Source organism: Uloborus diversus, chromosome 9, assembly GCF_026930045.1.
Source record: "Uloborus diversus isolate 005 chromosome 9, Udiv.v.3.1, whole genome shotgun sequence".
In the NCBI taxonomy this organism is placed as follows: domain Eukaryota; kingdom Metazoa; phylum Arthropoda; class Arachnida; order Araneae; family Uloboridae; genus Uloborus; species Uloborus diversus.
Genome location: NC_072739.1, coordinates 76,357,931 through 76,375,895, shown reverse-complemented (window position 1 = coordinate 76,375,895; position 17,965 = coordinate 76,357,931). Strand labels below are relative to the sequence as shown.

At 32.3% G+C, this 17,965-nt stretch overlaps 1 protein-coding gene across 1 annotated transcript in view; it reads left to right on the top strand.

The window, feature by feature from the left end:
• The first annotated feature begins 145 nt into the window (after nt 1-145).
• The window catches only part of LOC129230011 (DNA polymerase epsilon subunit 2-like), a 30,653-nt gene continuing 12,833 nt past the window's right edge, over nt 146-17,965 (top strand). The window contains exons 1-8 of the mRNA XM_054864396.1: nt 146-282; nt 361-588; nt 2,999-3,272; nt 5,810-5,866; nt 6,675-6,796; nt 8,767-8,908; nt 15,609-15,729; nt 17,206-17,320. Coding sequence (XP_054720371.1) covers nt 227-282; nt 361-588; nt 2,999-3,272; nt 5,810-5,866; nt 6,675-6,796; nt 8,767-8,908; nt 15,609-15,729; nt 17,206-17,320 — 1,115 coding nt within the window. The 5' untranslated portion in view covers nt 146-226. The remainder of the gene's footprint in view (nt 283-360; nt 589-2,998; nt 3,273-5,809; nt 5,867-6,674; nt 6,797-8,766; nt 8,909-15,608; nt 15,730-17,205; nt 17,321-17,965) is intronic.

Below are 17,965 nucleotides of genomic sequence, written 5' to 3'. Positions count from 1 at the left end.
GGAACATGATTGCCTGAGCCTATGCCGGCGTAATAGCTGGGGAGCTATTGAGCCAGTTACCGGCGCAATAGCCACAGCCATTTCAGTAAACAAATCTTGTGCTTGAGTGTTCTCTTCACGGTTCTCTGCTTAGCTTTCGAAATCATTAATTTTTTGACTTTTTTTAAATGCTGTGAAGATGTTTTAACTGTTCTCACCTGAAATTCACTGAAAATTTGGCTTAATCATGAATAAGTCAAATATAATTTCTGCGTTCAGTATCCATGGTTTCACTTTACGAAGGTTTGATATATTGTATAAAATACTCACGTTTTTAGGATAAATATTTATTACTCATTCACTTATTCCTTTTTATTTTAGAGAAGCTCTTAACTATCTTCAACAAGAAATAGATTCTTTAGGAGTTGACCAGAGAAAAGAAGCTTTGCAGTCAATTCTGGATCATGTAAACGGTCAGAACCTTTCGAGCTCTATGTTGGAAAAATCTGTCATTGAATCGGCTGTGAAGAATTTTTATCATGCAAATGACGTGGATGAAGTGCCGTTAAATGTATTTGATGCGTTTTCCTTTGTTCGATATACATACGAGTATGTAAAATGTTTCTTTATATTTTTTCTCTTATTTTAGATTAAAACATTAAAGCATCAAACGTGCCTGTAACTGTTCCAATGTCTAGATCCCAATGTTATTTAAAATGTGTTACATGTTTATATCCAATAAGGTTTGCCTGAATTGTCATTAAAAACTATTAAACCAACCAACCAATAAGATTTGCAATGATCATGAGTTACTTAGAGCCGAATATTGTTCTTATTTTAACTCGTGAGAACTCGCGCCGATATTTATGTGACGCGAATGCTTGCCAGGGGCGTGCGCAGAAATTTTGGGGCCCCTCATTAATCGCTTTTCCATGCCCCTTTCGACATTCTTTCCCCCTATATATCATGCCTGGTTATAAAAATATTAGGACCCCTTCAGGATCGGGTCTGGGCTAACAGGTGTGCTTTCTCTCCCCCTGCGCCTGTACCTGGTGCTTGCATGTGATCGAAAATGTCCCCAACATTTCTTTCCTTCTTCCTTTTATTCTTTCACAACTAATATGTTTTAATTTACTCATTTATATTTTTTCGCTAACAAATTCTTCTATAATGATTAGTTTTTTTTATGAGTTATGCAATCTATGGAAAAAAAAATTATTATCAGTTAAACAATGCATACAATTAAGGAATGTGTTGAATAATTTTTTCTGACAAACTTTTAATAATTATTTCAAAATAAATTCCTATCTTAATTTCTATTCAATTAGCAAAAGTTGTACAAAATTCGTACTGATACATAAAAGATGCCCTTACAATTGTTGCAAATAATATTTTTATGCTCTTTACACTTGTATAATTTTTGCACAATACACAAATCTGTTGGATTTTTTATTTTTAGTTCTTGGGAAGAAAGAACACTTGAATCAACCTGAAAATTTGGCATAATAAGTGCTCTTTGTACTAATTTGGGCAAACACAATCAAAAAGTATCGATTTTGCGAAAACAGTACCACATAATCATTCTGAACAGTACACTTGTGCACTCAAAATCATGGCTAGAAAAAGGATACTAACACTTGTTCCTTTTCAAGAACTTTTCTGACGTTGATACTCCTGTGGGGTGGAAAATGACACCATTCTTAAACACCCCCTTGTTTACAAGAATTGAAAGGAAATAAGAAAATTCCAACCACACCCATACATCACAGCTACAGAGAAGTTTGTTTCCTTATCTGTGTGTGAAATTCCAAGAAATTGAAAAAAAATGGCTGGAGTTGTTTTTGACCCTGTGCGAGCTCTCGTGAGTTAAAAAATTCAAAAGTATAAGGACGAGTAATGCTTATCCTTCAAATAACACACTCATTCTTGCTAAAACTACATAAACATTAAAAAGAGCAAAAGGCTACTAAAAGATTGAAGATTAAAAAGGTTAAAAAGTGACATTTAGAAAGCTCGCTTTCGAGCGAACACACGCTGCATGTAAGCTTTAATGGAATTCCTTTTTCGACTGAGCGGAAGTGTGTTTTTCCCTGCTCCCTTCTCCACTTAGCCGAGTTCAGTGAGAGTGTTCACTGCCGATTACCAATGATTATCTGGAGTTGCAAAAGACTGAAGTGGAAATTTTTATAGGGCATGCGCATTTAATTAACCTCAGAGCAGGAATGAGAGTCCAATCATTGATTTAGAAAAAGCTGAGGCAAACATCCCAATCACATTGTTCATGACTACACTTGCCTGACATCCCCATTTGACAAGGACAGTCTGGGTTTTCCGTCATTGTCCTGACTGGTTTACTTCATGTCCTGGTAAAAAGATAAATTTGATTTTAGATTACAAAAGAAGTCTGCAGCTATGTAACTGTAAAGAATATTTTAGGATAATTACTTAGTTATTTGAAATGTTGATACTTAAAATTAATATTGAATTAGCTTGTGAAGGTGGTTGCAACAAGATTAAAACCAAAAATTAGCTTTCTAAAAAATGTTCTAGCAAATGAAAAATTCATGCAATATTGTTCGATTTTTTATTCTTCATTCTAAGTGTTTCTTTTTACTCAATCAACTTACAAATATTATTCTGTGAGAGATAAAATGATTAATTAATGGTGTTGAAAATTTAGTAAATATAATTTGAAAAATCATGCTGGTTGCTTAGGTGTACTCTCTTCACTTTCAACTTTTCACTTATGCTGTTTGCGACAATAGAACTCAGGAGGAGCACGGGGCGTTTTTACAGACAATTTAAAGAAACTATTAGTCTGCATACGCTTTTTAAAGTTTTATCTAGATTTGCTGAAGGAGAAAATACTTCCACTTTCACTTTGCTTTCTACTGGTGAGGAGATTAAAGTATCCCCCTCTAGCTATGCAAAAGGCAGGCCAAGACAAGTCTATTTTTAAGTTTCAATGGAAGCCTTTAAATTAGATGATGTAAAAACTTGTATATTTTTTTCTTTTCAGCTTGGACTCTAAAAGGTTTATTAAATGGGACACTCTTCATAAAAAACCTTCATCACTACATGGCAGCCCCGACTCTAAAGCAAATATTTTTAGAGAAATTTTTAAGGTTATTCAACAAAGAACAATTCGCCATCATTTATTTGCACCCCCAGCAATCTCTGAAGGTAGCAATCAAAATCAAGCATACACTCTATTTACTGTTGAACATGTGCTCGGATCATCTTCAAAAGACACTAATATTATCGTTCTTGGAATGCTCACACAACTTAAAGAGGTATGTTTGTCTTTGTTCTAAGCTTTTTTGAAATATTTTCTATTTGAAGTCAAAATAAATATTTTGAATACTTAAATATTTTTCAAAATGAAATAGCAGGGGATCTGTCCTGGATTTTTTCTATTTTTGTAAACTTAGGGTGTCCTCGCACTCGGAAAGTCATGGATTTCAACTATGATTGAAATTGGTCATAGAATGTCATGAATTTCAGAAAAAAAAGTGTTCGAAAAGCATGGAAATTGACAATTGGTTATGGATTTTAGATTTCAAAATTTTACAGGTTTTGATTAAAATTTATGCATTTCATCTTTTTCATGCATCAGCCCTAATTTTGAATGCATGTCAGAATCTGATTGTATCCACTTCAATAAAACTTGCCCCATTTTCATTTACTATGCCATTCTACCACTTAAATTACTAATTTTGCATTCACCATTAATTTTTAGCCATTTTACATTTTATATTGTGTAATTGAAGACTTGCACGCTCATTATTTTGCCACACTCACTCGAAAATTTTAATTCGTTTTCATTTGGGTCGATTTAAGTCAATATCATTAAAGTAAAAATTATCCTTAAGTTTCACCAGTATTTATCTTAAATTTATGAAGATTTTTGCAAATAAAATTGGTCTAAAAAGTCTAATAAATGACATTTAGGATGGCGATAATATATGAAAATTATGGTACTTTCATTATTTTTTTTAAATTCAAGAAGTGTTCTGAATTGCTTAAGGAATTTTTCATTATAAGTATGTAGCCTTTCTTAAAGTTTTAGTGATCATATCTTGTAAGTTAATTATTAAATGATGAATTTTGGTTAAAAATTTGTGCTTGAAAATTAAAGGAATGAATTATCAATGTTTTAATGCAAAAAAAATTGCAAATTACTGCAGATACATGTTTTGTGAGTACAAGGAGCCCCTCTTTCAATGCAAAATAGTGTGAACTTTTGGATGAAATGTTTGGACTGAAAGTTTCCTTGGATGACTTTTTATCCAAAAGCTCACACTTCTTTGCATTGAAAGAGGGATGGGTTCCTTGCAAACCCAAAACATGTGTCTACAGTAAATTGCAATTTTTGTGCATTAAAATGTTGGTTGTTTCCTTCAGTCAAAAGTACTACTTTTAGTTACTGAAATTAATAGAATAAGCAAAAGAAATATAACATGGAGCAAGAAAAACTTTCATTTTCCCCAGCGCTTAATTTTTAATAAATATTTTTAAATACCCGATTTGGAAAATAAGGTCTTTTATGATATCACAAATGATGTTCTTTGGTGCATCTGTCTACCTCGTTTCCAAGTTATGATAATCAAGAAGCAAATTAAATATCACTCTATGCTTGCTATCGACCATATCGTTGCCAGTACACATGAGTAGAAATGCGAATTAAATATTGCACTCTGATAAAGGCATCAGTGAATGGCATTTCATCATTTGTGATATTATGTGCAGAAGCGTAAACAAATAAATTGCACCGTTTAAAATAATTGATTAAAAATATTAAACTTTGTCAAATTATTTAAAAAAAGGTTAAATCCTATGTTTTAAGCATGCTTGTTCAGAAAAAAATGCTTTCAAAATTTCAGAAACGACCCCATTCATTCATTTAATTACTAAATATCTATTTTCTTATTAATACTATAACATAAAACACCAAAAGGCAACATTTCTCAAATGACTGTTTAAGATTCCAATCTTTTTACTTTCGGCCACTGTTTCAATTATTTGAAATGATGGAAGTTTTTTCATTGTAAGCAAGCTTAGTATGGTATGACTAATAATATTTATTCTGATAATTTATTTAATTTTTATATTATTAATACTATTTTACTACTTCATAAATGCATTGCTAGTTACATATATTTTTGAAAACTGCCAGTTTTGAAAATAATAAGTACTTAATTGCTTAAGTCTTTTATTTGTTTTTAATATAAAACATTTATAAAAAAAATCTCTATTAATTTTTTTTTTTTTTTTTTAACATTCTTACTAACTTTCCTTCCTTTTTTAAAAAACTCCAGCTTAATATTTTGATAGGTGAATAAAGTTATTAGTGATTAATATTATTGCTTTGCTATCATTTTTCTGCAGTATCGTACCATGTAAGTTGATGGGATTTGAGACTCACCAATTACTGCCTTGTTCCAAATTTTCAAGATTTTCCTTAAATTTCCACTGTACAATTGACTAATTAAGTACTAATGAATGGGAAAGCAATTTCTCGTGAATAAAACATGGTTCTCTAGAAATTACTTTTCATACTAACGTTTTTCTATCTATGAAATTTTAATCTTTTTTGAAGATTAAATTGATTTTCAAAGGAAAATCTGCTAATGTAAACATGCATCTGTTTCATTTTAAGGATTATTTTTCTGTAAAAACAAATATATTCCATCCCTATCATGATATTTGATGAAATTTTAATTCAAAAGTGGGATAGTGCATGGTAGCTCTTCAAATCTACTGGTTGGTAGTAATGATATGTTCTCAACATTTTCATGTAAGTTACCTTTTTTCCCCTCATTCATTATAGGGTCAATTTTACTTAGAAGATCCAACTGGTGTTGTTAGATTGAATTTAAGTAAAACAGTATCCTTTTGAATTATTTTTAGAGCAAGTTTATTTTGTTGTTTAGTTGTGAATAATACTAGCTGATACAAATGTTCCTAGAGGTATATTTTTATTCTTATTTTGTTACCGTATTACCCCGCATTAGCTGACATACCGCCAGATTCGGGGTGGTCTTTTCCGGCATGCCGAAAAATCAAGGTAAGGAAAAAGAATTAATGATATAAAAAATATGTGTTCAGCTTAAAAAATATAAGTTCTATACATATCCTATAATTATTAATAAACATTTTAATTTTGTAAAAATATTATTTAACAATGTCATTTGTTATTTTAGCAAGAAAAATATTATTCAATAACAAATTATTCTAAACAAATTACATTAAAACTAAGTAAACATTTAAGGCAGAAGTTACCACCCCTAAGCCAGTGTGCTATAGAATTTGCCATAGCTATTCAATAAATAAAAATTAAACACACCTCTCTAAAAGGAACCAAAAATAATTTATTTAAAAAAAGTATGAACAAATCGCAGTAACAATGGTTTGCTTTCTGATTGGAACTGAATCGGGAAATTTACTTTAGTTTTCTTGCAAAATAAACCTGAATTATCCTGGCCTTTTTTTTTTCATTTTTTATGTGATGCAGACTTTGTACATAAATATGCATACAAAGTTGAGATTAATTTTTAGTGTACTGATTAAAGTAGTTATGTATTTTAATATAACTAAATTTTTAACAATGGAAATGTGTTCTTTTTATTATTAATGTGTTTCATTTGTTTGTTTGATTGAGATTATTGCCATACTACTACTTAATTAAATGTCAGACTTATAAAGGAGGTCTCTTCACTGAAAATAGCATTGTTATGGTGGAAGGAAATTATGAAGATCGTGTATTTTACGTCTCTGCTTTGGGATTTCCACCTGCAGAAAGTGCTGATGTTTCATTGTAAGTTTTTTTTTTGTAAAATGCATGGCATGAAACTAGTTGTTTTAACTTACTTCCAGGTTTATCTTTTACTTATGAAATCAGCTAATTTTTCTTTTTGTGCTAAGATTAGAATTCAAGGGTGAGTCAAACATTGTGCAATAATTTGCTTAGTTTCTTTGATAATACATTGTTAACTTTAGAAACCTAGCATTCAATTTCCATTGTACAAGCCATTATGTTCTGCCTCATAAATAATCTTTCAGTGAGCTCTTCAATGCTACAGCAATAATAATGGTTAGATTATGATTATTATTGTTGACTTAAGTTCATATAACATCATGCTGAGGAATCGACAAGAAAAGGTCATAACCAATTCGCCCCCACATTGGCCTGGGAGAAACATCGAAAAAATTAGATTCAAAACTTAACATATAGCCCAATTTTTGAAAACATGTTTATTTTTGATCCCAAATTAAAATTAATTATATTTAAGCTAAGAGATAAGAGATGCAAGGAGCTTGATGACATATTCTACATAAAATAGTCAGCAACAGTGGCACACTCAAGGGGAGGGTCAAGGGGGTCCGAACCCCACCCATTGTCCTTGAGTTTTTTGTATTGATTATAATTATATGGGCATGTAGTACATTAAATAATTCCAAGCAAAGGTAACAAAATTTATTTTCTCTCATCCTTCCCCTGCAAAATGGAACTGTATGTGATAATAACTATTTTTTTGCTTCGCTGATTTAATTTTTAATTATGAGAAAAGTAAAAGCATTTATTCTTGTGCTTGCTGGTGTTTTCATTTTGTAATTTCTACAAAATCAATTTTATTGATTAATGCTAAATAATTATTCAATAATTTTTAAAAAAATTTTTTGTTCCCGATAATTGATAAAATCAAAAGAATATGTTTGAATGCGTGTTGGTGCATGATATGAGAATGGTGAATCTTCAATCCTGATCTCCCCTTCCTGTCTATGCCACTGGTCAACAATTAATTTTAGTTTCATGCACACCTTCGGTTCATTGTGCAAAATATATTTTAAAAAGTCAAGTGAAAACTTTTCTAACAATGATCAAAAGTTTTCTAAAGTAGGAACAAATCAAGAGTTTTCTATTCTGAGGAAATTCAAGTTGTTTTAGCCACTTAAAAGCATAATTTCACTATAATGTGAGAAAACAATTGCTGTATCAACTTTGCATTGAAACTAAAGCAATATGTATGTAACACTTTATTGTTGTTGGGGAACTGGGGTCCTTTTTTCAGTTTTTGCTGGATGAGTATTTCTGAAAAAGACATAGATTTCTAGTTAACAAAATAATAATATAAACAACAACCCATGTGAAGGTTAATTGCATTCTGTGTGTGTGATTGTGTAAGAACTCCAATTGATGCAGTGAAAAGTAAAATTATATTAGTGAAAGAGAAGATTTTGAGTAAAACGAGGAGAATAAGTGGTATGAGATTTTTTCTGGCAGTTTTTCTAAGTTGCGCTAAATAGCAGCACTTGCCAAAGCTGCAGTCACCATCAAGGACAGATCCATTGTCTGTTTTTTCTTTTCTTTTTTTGGGGGGGGGAGTCATTTTCAGAAGGGGGAGAGGATCATAATTATCATTTTTGAACATCAATAAAATATATAGGGGACATTCTTGGGTGAATTTTCCGAAATATGTCTCTAAATCTCAACTTTAGGCTATCTTTGGTCATTTTTGGAGGGTCATGGTTCATGACCCCCTGACTGGATTGGCACCTAGTCACCAGCAACTACTCTTGCCTTAAAGCATATCAATGTTTCTCCTTTCATTTGTACTAGCTATGGCTTAATAAGTCTCTGAATCAAACATAATAGAGTGGTATTCAATGGTATTTCTATTATTTTGTGCATGAATTAAGGATATACTGAACCTTTTTTTTTCAGGAATATAATGTAAATGTTCATCATTATATTTATTATAAGTAACTATTTTGTTTTATTTTCAGGTCTTTTTTTCAGACTTTTCATCCAGCCTCTTCTGAACACTCCTATATACATCGCTTATCAGATGATTTAAAACGTTCTGAGCAAATCCATGGGGATGCCATGTTTGTATTTTTATCTGATGTCTGGCTAGATCAGTTGAAGGTATCTAAATCTTTTTTAAAATCATTTTTTATGTTTATATTTAATCTGAATACATTGATCTTTACATATTCAGTTTACAGGTGAAGTTGAGGCACATTAGTTTTTAGTATTATCTATTACTGGGTTGCCACACACGGGACAAGGCGGGCAAACCTGGAATTGTCAGGTACAATGAAAATAACCTAAAATGGTCATGAGAAAAGTAAAAAATGTTTGAAATTTATGGAAAAGATCCTTTTTTAATTCTTTAATTGAGTTAAAATCTTGCTAAAATTTTGGCTCAAATTGCCATTTTTGCCAAAATTTTCAGAACATGATTCTTTCAGGAGCCATGTTGAACTAGTTTTGTATTAAACTCTGAGAATTAATTTTTCTGGTGCTTAGAATTTTAGTCTTGTTGGTCTCTGAATTTCTTTATCTCCCATGACTCAAAAATGGTTTGTCATAGTAAGTTGAAATGTCAAAGCAGGACCTGTACAGTGCCTTATGTTGCCCTACCTTTTGGTTGCAATCAGATGTTCCAAAAGGGCTCGTTGCTCTTGGTTTTTGCACCAAATCAATGTTAATTTCAAATCAATTTTTTGCATAAGTTTACTTTCTCTTCATTATAATATTATTGGGCATCACTTAATTCATATAGCAAATGAATATTTTGCGCCACTTTTGTGAGTGTTATTTACTTTGACCAAAACTTTTTTTTGCTTTATTGTATATAGGTCTAGAAAATGCATAATAGCTAAAGATTTCTGATTTTTACAGAAATTGTTTTAGCTATTAAAACATAAATTATTAAATTGGCCTACAAGGAAGCAATGTTATGTTCATAGCAGACTTTTTTCTCTTTAGTGTAAGAATGTACACATAATTTAAGAGTTCAATGAAATTTTGAATTTACCTTTTTTTTCTTTTGCAACATCTCAAAAAAGATGTGTGTGTGGTTCAAAACGGTAATAAAGCTTCTTGAAGAAATGAAAATTACTGCCATCTTATTAGGGGTGAAGGGATGAAAATGTTAGATGAAATCTTGGATTTTTGAAAGTCTACTATGCTTAATTTGTTAAAACTAAATTTAAGATAACAGGGATCAATTCATGTTTTCTTTTTTGGTCCATATTTTGTGAAAAATGGAAATTTTTGTGAACTTATTTTCATTTTGTCAGAAAAAACTGTTTTTAGGCATGTTTCTTTAATTTATTTCCTGTGAAAAAATGCATGTCATATTGTATCAATGCATGTTTAGCTATCACAGATCTAATCTGAAATCTTTTTGGGGTACTAATAAGCGAGCTTAGGACTTTGTAACAGGGGTGCCCACAGGGGGGGATTATGGCGCAAGTTGCGCCATCAAAATTTTTGGGGGGGATTTTTTCTTCCAGAAGGATTTTATTTTTTTTTTCAGAACATAAAATTTTTGAATTTTGGAAAGAAAAAATATTTTAACTCATTCAACAAGAAATAGATGCATTAATACTACTTTTTCCACGTACTTTTCAGGGCCGCCGCCGTAGCAAGTCCCCCCCCCCTTTTTCAGAAATGCGGGGCCGCTAATTTCATTTTAGCGATACAACTAACGAAGAAAAAAGAAAACTCTTCGTTGTTTTAAAAAATTAAAATAGTAATTATAAATAAACAAGTGAAATAATAGTGACAAAAAATATTTTTTCTGCCAAATTTGAATAGAAAATGATCTCAAAATACAATTTAGGAACATCCATGATTCTCTTTTATCAAGAGTATCTAAGTAAGGGCCGCGGAAATGTACACTTCAAGAATGTTTATTAACACAAAAAAAAGTATTCAGTACAGTACACTCTTCAGGTAGGCCGCAGAGTGCGTATGTCTGCCAAGTCGGAAACTATGGGCTCGGCTCGAATTAAAGTATTGTGCATAGACTAAAATTTGAACAACGGGAGGGAGGACAGGTGACCAAACTAACATGTTGCACGCCTTGTCTCTCGGCGGTCCTGGTTATACAAAACCATGCTTCATGGTTCTGCAGTTAAAAAAAAAATAAAAATTCATAAATAAATAAGACAGCTCATAGGAAAGGGGTCGCCGAAACATTCCCATATGTATATACTCTTTTTTTTTAATGAAAAATGTTGTCCTGAAAATCATTGCTAAGTGGAGAAAAATGTATTGATCGCCGAAATAAATATGAAATAGAGAGATAGAGGAAAAAAAACAGTTAAATGCAAAGAGAGATTCAAAATATTATAATGAATACTCACACCAAAAGTTCTAAATGTTTGAATGTAAAAATTGTAAGTAGATCAAAGTTTGATCAAGAGATGCAGGTGGAATATTTAATATATAATGAAGTGAAATAGAGACCTAAAGGTATCACAGAAAATTACCACATCCGTTCAAAATGTTAAACGTGTTTTTTCTAAGGTCGCAAACGCTTGTATTGCAAGAAAACGAAAATATTAGGCGGGAAATTGAAAACTTTATTATGGAAAATCCAAGCAAATAATCGTGTTTGGCAAAGGAAAATTGGAAAAAAAATATTACCAGAATATGTTGATCAATTATTGAAATTTGCAATGAAGATAGGAGGGACGTAGTCAAGCTGAAAGGAAGAGTGGGAAACTACGAAGCCTTCTCTTTACGTCCTCAAAGCTGGCCTGGAAGTGAGAGTGTTTAAAACTTAGGTTTTGAAAAAAATCCCGGGAAACCGTTCTCAAACCCCATCCCTTACCCTAATGTCATTAAAGATGGCCTACACCTAAGTATTTAGGACTGCAATTTCGAAAAGCAGTGAGAGCGCTCCCAACGTAACCTCCGAGAAACGCCCTCTCAATTAATCATTCAAGGTCAAATAAATTTCGTCTTTTGGACTTAAATTTTAAAAAAACTCCCTGAGGTGTCCCGAAACTGTTGTTCTCCAAATATTATCGAAGATCCTCAAAAATTTCATTGTTAAGGCTTCAATTCAGAAAATGTTTCGGGGGAGATCTCCAAAACCTTCTACTTCTCTAACAGTATTTAAAATCGTCATTGCGTTAATTGAATTTCAATTTTGAAAATTGCCAGGGGACGACTCCGAATCTCTCCACCCATTAACATTTCCAAAAATCTTCTAAAACCGTGGTTTCGACAGATCGAAATTTTTTCGAGAGAATGCCCCCCCCCCCCCCTCGCCAACATCATCGAAAATTGTCTTAAATCTCGCTTTTAGTGCTTCAGTTATGAAACATTTCTGGTCTCGAGCTCGTTCAAAACTCCCCCTTCCCCTTTTCATCGAAGGTTGGTTTTAATTACGTTTTCGGAGCTTTAATTTCAAGAAACTGGCGGTGCACTAAATTTTAACAAAAAAAAAAAAAGTCTGCAATTGCATTTTTAAAGCTTCAAAATTTCAAAAAATTTCGGGGGGGGGCATCTATCTTCCCCTTAACATCAGCATAGATCATCTAAAACTGCATTTTTCAAACTACGATTTTCAGATTTTTCCCTGGGGAGAGCCCCCAGACTCCCCTTTACGTATCACAATCACAAATTCACAATTGGGAATGCGTGCTTGAAGTTTGCATTTAGAAAAATTATAGAACGATGACCCCGAGTCTCTTCCTCTCTTAATGTCACAATAGGTCGTTTAAAACTGTGTTTTTCAAATAACAATCTTGAAACTTCCCGGGGATGAGCCCCGGCCCCCTCTTTTGAACATAATGAAATATAACGCACGATTGTGTTGAGAACTTAAATTTAGATAAATTATCGGGAGAGGCTATCTTGGACCTCCTCTCCCCCTTCCTTCCAAACTTAAAATGTAGTCTAGCACTACGTTTTTATGTCTTCAATTTCGAAATAATGCAAAAAGGTAGCCCTCCGACACCCCCTAATTCTGACTGAATATTATCCTTACGATTAGATTTATATTGCTAGTACTAACCTAGTAATATGACTGTCCCTGCTAAACCAGAAGCCAAATCTTCTCTCTTTCTCTGCATTTTGGAACATGCGTTTGAAACAATTAACAGGCCGCCAAAAGCGTACCCCCCCCCCCCCAGTTTTTTGACTTAGCGACGGCCCTGGTACGCTTTCTGAAATTTAGTGACCGTGTCTCTTTTTCAATATCACAGACGACATGGAGTTGGTGCCCGTTTCAAAGCTGGATCAGACGATTTGATTTCTTTTCAATTTTTTATAAATTTTCTGGAAGTAGCACAATTTTGCATAATGAATGCGTATGTAAAAATGATGAGAGGGAGCGAGGTCGAAATGTATGTAATAATTCTGACCAGTAAGCTCTAGTCTTCCATTAATTCATTTGCACCTTGAAAATCGTTAAGAACTAGTTTTGAAATTTGTGAATAACATATTTTTTATTCCTCCAATTGACAATTAATATATTTTCTTCATTAACGAGCTTAAGCTTATGAAGAATTTTTCATTTCACTTTACTCACATCTTCTCTACCATTTTTAAACTGATTTATCATTAGATGATTTTTATTAAAACTTTCAGTGATGTTGGTTTTTGCTGATGGAGGTAAAACAGTCCTGTTCTTCAGGTGTTTAAATTATGTTTTGTACATCATATTTACTTTCTTCTTTATCTGATATGTATAGAAGGATATTTGATTCATTAAAATTCTCGAGCTCTGATTTTCGATGTGTGCTGAATAGCTGAATCCATTTTTGAGGATTTCCGAAACATATCTGGCACGGTGTGCCTGATCCATCTTTTTTGGATATGCAACTTCAATTTTGGAAAACTTTCAGGAGAGCGCCCCCCCCCACTGTAGCGCCAGAATAGCCCTCTTTATCACCAAGAGTCATCTAAAACTGCGCCTCTCGAACTGCAATTTTGAAAAATTTATAGGAGAGAGCCCCTGATTCCCCCCTCTTACCTTAACACGATCCAAGACAAGCCTATAATTGCGTTTTTGGAGTATCAATTTCAAACAATTGCCGGGGGAATGGCACCGAAATTCACCTTCCACTAACATTATCCAGATCTATCAAAACTGCGTTTTTAAAGCTAAAAGTTCGAACATTTAAGTGGAGCGCCCCACTTCCCCTCCCCTACTCTCGTCAACATTATTAAAAACTCGTGTTAAATTTGGTTTTCAGGGTTTCAATTTCGAGAAAATTCCAGGAGAGCTTCCGAAAACTTGTTTTCTTAACGTCACAAAGGTCGGCTACAATTGCGATTTTAGAGCTTCAATTTCAGAAAAAAACATAGATAGCGTTTTTAAGACTTCAATTTTGAAAATTTCCCTAGGATTTCTTCTTTCCCTAAAATTACCACAGATAGTCTAAAATTGCGTTTTTAGAACTACAATTTTGAAAACAAAGGAAAGCCCTCTTTCACACAACGTTGCGCTTTTAAAGTTTCAATATTGAAAAATTACCGGGAAGAGCACACGAAACCTTTTATCCCCCAAACAGAGATCGTCTAAAACTGTGGTTTTAAAACTACAATTTCAAACATTTTCCGGAGGAGAAACCCCCGAACTTCCTATCTAAGTGACAATAAAATAAGATTCATATTGTATAGGTTCATATTGTATAAATCTAGTAATGATTCCATCCCAAGTCAGAAAAGTTGAATCCACTCTTCCTGTAATTGTTCATACGTTTGAAAAAAAAAAGGTGTAGCAAAATTTAGGGGTACTCAAACTTGTTTACTCATGGTGCACGTTGTAAATTTTGGGAAGGCAAGGTAGGTCAACAATCCAATAATATTTCAGTTCAAATGCTATTTCTTAGCACTGTCCCCTCCCCCCCCCCATAAATTTGACTAGAAATTAAACACTAAAAACTGTTATATTTAACCCGATTCGAAAGCGAGGAAATTTTTTTGGGGGGGGGGGGGAATTGCACCATTGAGCTTGGGGGGGATGGGCACCCCTGCTTTGTAACTTTTTTTAGATTGGTTTTTATAACTCTCTCTTTCCAGAAGTAAAGTTATTGAACTCCTACAATTCAGGGCTAACTGAAGATGAGCTTTTAAACATGACAAACAAAGGTAAACAAAACCAACGAGGATACAAACATCAAAGGCACACAACCAAAAGCTTTCACACTGAAAGTTTTGAGCCATTCCTTGATGATGGCAAATGATCTTTCTTATTTATTTGTGCAGAGAAGATCTTGTCAAAAGGCTATAATAACCAGCTACTTTTATAAATAATATTGGGCCTATTCATTTAAATGATTACACATTAAATTTATTATATATTTATCTTTTACTAAAATGTTGTAATTTTATTCTTATTTATTTTTTAATTTTTTATCCAATGGAACCTAACCCGTATTTTAACTTTACTATTTAGCCTTGATTTAGACAATTATGATTTATGCGGCGCTTTGGTGGGACGTAACCTCTACATGAAATGAGAGTCTACTTCATATCACTCTTTGAAATGAAATACAATTAAATTTAGTTATATATATATATATATATATATATATATATATATATATATATATATATATATATATATACCAAACTTAATTACTTATGGAGACTGCATTTCATTTCAAAGTCCAACATGTTAGTACTGCAACATCACTATTAATGCTAAAATTAGAAATGTGCACCCGTGACAGTATTCAACTAGATGTACAATATAGGTAAATCAAAAAGGGAAGCTCTCTTTCAATTATGGACTGAACACTACTTTGTAAATGTTTGCATCCATTTGTACAAGTATTTTCTCTTTTTGCCACTTAATAGTATTATACTTTTTTAGGTTATGCAAAAGCTGCAAATATTATTTGCTGGGTATTCTCTGATGCCTCCTACTGTGTTTGTTTTGATAGGAAATTTTCTGTCTCTGTCAGGTGTTGGATCATCTAGCAAAGTTTTTGAAGGTATTCTACTGGTCTTTTGAAAGCTCTGAAACTTATAGTTAAATCTCAAATAATACATTCGAAATTTCTTTTTAAGTTTATTATTGTATGTTTCTATGTGTGCTAAACATTACTGATCATTTATTATTTTTGTATCTGAGAAGATTTGCTCAACTTAGAATTCTAACATTTTTTTGTAGACAAAAATGCAATTCTATTTTTCTGACGGTAAAGAATACATCCAAATACTGCAATGTCTGGATATCATAGTCGGGCTGTTGGTGTATTCTTGTAGTGTTCTGCCTTAGCCCTAGCTTTTAGCAGGAATTTACACAGATTTAAACCCAAGCTTTTACCTTCTCTTTAGGGATAAGCCACTCCATCTTTGCAAACTCTCCATGGTGTGTTGAATTAATTTTAGCTACCAGTGTGAAAGTTATCTTAGCTACATTAAGAGAATATGTGATTCCAGCTACATTAAGAGAATATGTGATTCCAGCTTGGTTACGGCTATTTCAGACAGAGAATCACTTAAAAGCATGAAACTATGGTGTCTGGATGATGCAATCAGGCTGTTGGCATGTATTCAAAAATCATAATTTCCTTTTTTTTTTTAATCTTTATTTTAAAAAATATATACAATGCATTATTATTTTTTACCACACATTCATTTTTTTCTTTCACTTTAAAAATTTTTTTGATACAAAATGTCCTTTTTTGTATCAAAACAAAATCATGGGTATTAAACTGTTTGTAAAATAGCAGAATGTTCTTCAAAATCACTCCAGATGCTCATGAAATTATCTCTTTAAACATGGAAACCTTGCTATACGTAACAATGTATCTGGGTATATATGCATGCATGTGTTATTATTAAAATTTCTTTACATAAAGAATCTCTCATAATGCTCCCCCCCCCAAGAAAATTATGGATGCATCATAGTAGGGAGGTTACATATCATTTGTCTATGGCATTTATTCAACTCAAAAATGCATTTCTGATATATATTAGGTTCTTTCAATGTATACTTATTAAACATTATCTGAAACTATCACTACACCAAGTAAATTAACTTTTCTTTAGTTCCTTAAGATATTTTTCTACTACTGTTAAAGATCATTTTAGTTTCATGTTTGTGAAAACAACATAGAAACTAAACATATTTTAGAGGATCGCGGATTACCACACCAGTGCTAGGAATGCGACTGTAGCAGATTAGTATCAAGTTTACTAACAAGGACTACAAAGTCAGAGTCAGACTGATTTTGACGTAAAAGAGTCATAAGTCGGGAACTTTAAAATTCTAGGAGTTACTCTCTTTCTCCTCTACTCTCCACTCCTATTAATTTCTAAAATGAGTCGTAAGTTTTTATTGCAAAAGATTTTCTTGCCTGAAAACATTAATATCAAATTGCTTCAGGATCATCTTCTATTAAAATGAATTTGATTGTTTTAAATTTAATCACATTCATTTAATTAATTTTTTGTCTTTACAGAATGCTTCTCAAAACTGGGACAGTTAATCAGTGAATTCCCAAGACTTGTGACTGAGTCTCAATTTGTGATTGTGCCTGGTCCTGATGATCCTGGGGTTCCATATGTTTTACCCAGGTATTAACTATGATTTTGTATGCATGTTAGCATCCATTTGATGGTGCTATAGAGAACAAAATTCAGGCATGAAATTTTCAATTGAAAAATGAGAATATTTTAAAATTTAACTGCAAAAGAGACTAGAATGATTCTCTGGATTAATCATTTATGAATCATAGGAATTTGCAATAAATAAAAGAAAAATAAATAAAAAAGGGAGGGGGAAGTGAGAACTGTCATAATAAGGAATTATAATAATAAATGTTTATGTAGACTGCCGGCTCTGCTTAAACATATACTGTTGGTTCAATATCAATATAGATTTGGCTAAGCAGTAAAAAAATTGGTAACACTCGTCATAAATTGTAATTATAAACCAATGTAAAGAGTTTTTAAAATGAACTATGAAATAAACATGTAATAAGTACAAACTATATAAATTTATAAAAATGAACTTTGAGCTTGAATTACAATATCATTGTATCCCTTTTCCAAACTATAAAGCAAATTTTAATCCCTATCTTGATTTAGCAAATGATTGCTATAGTTCACCCAAAGATGGGGGAGGCCTCACTGCATTGTTGCTGATTAAATTGTTGATGTCTGTGCCATATCTAAGAGTAACTTAAAAATTGTCATTATTTAATTTGCAGTAACTTCTTG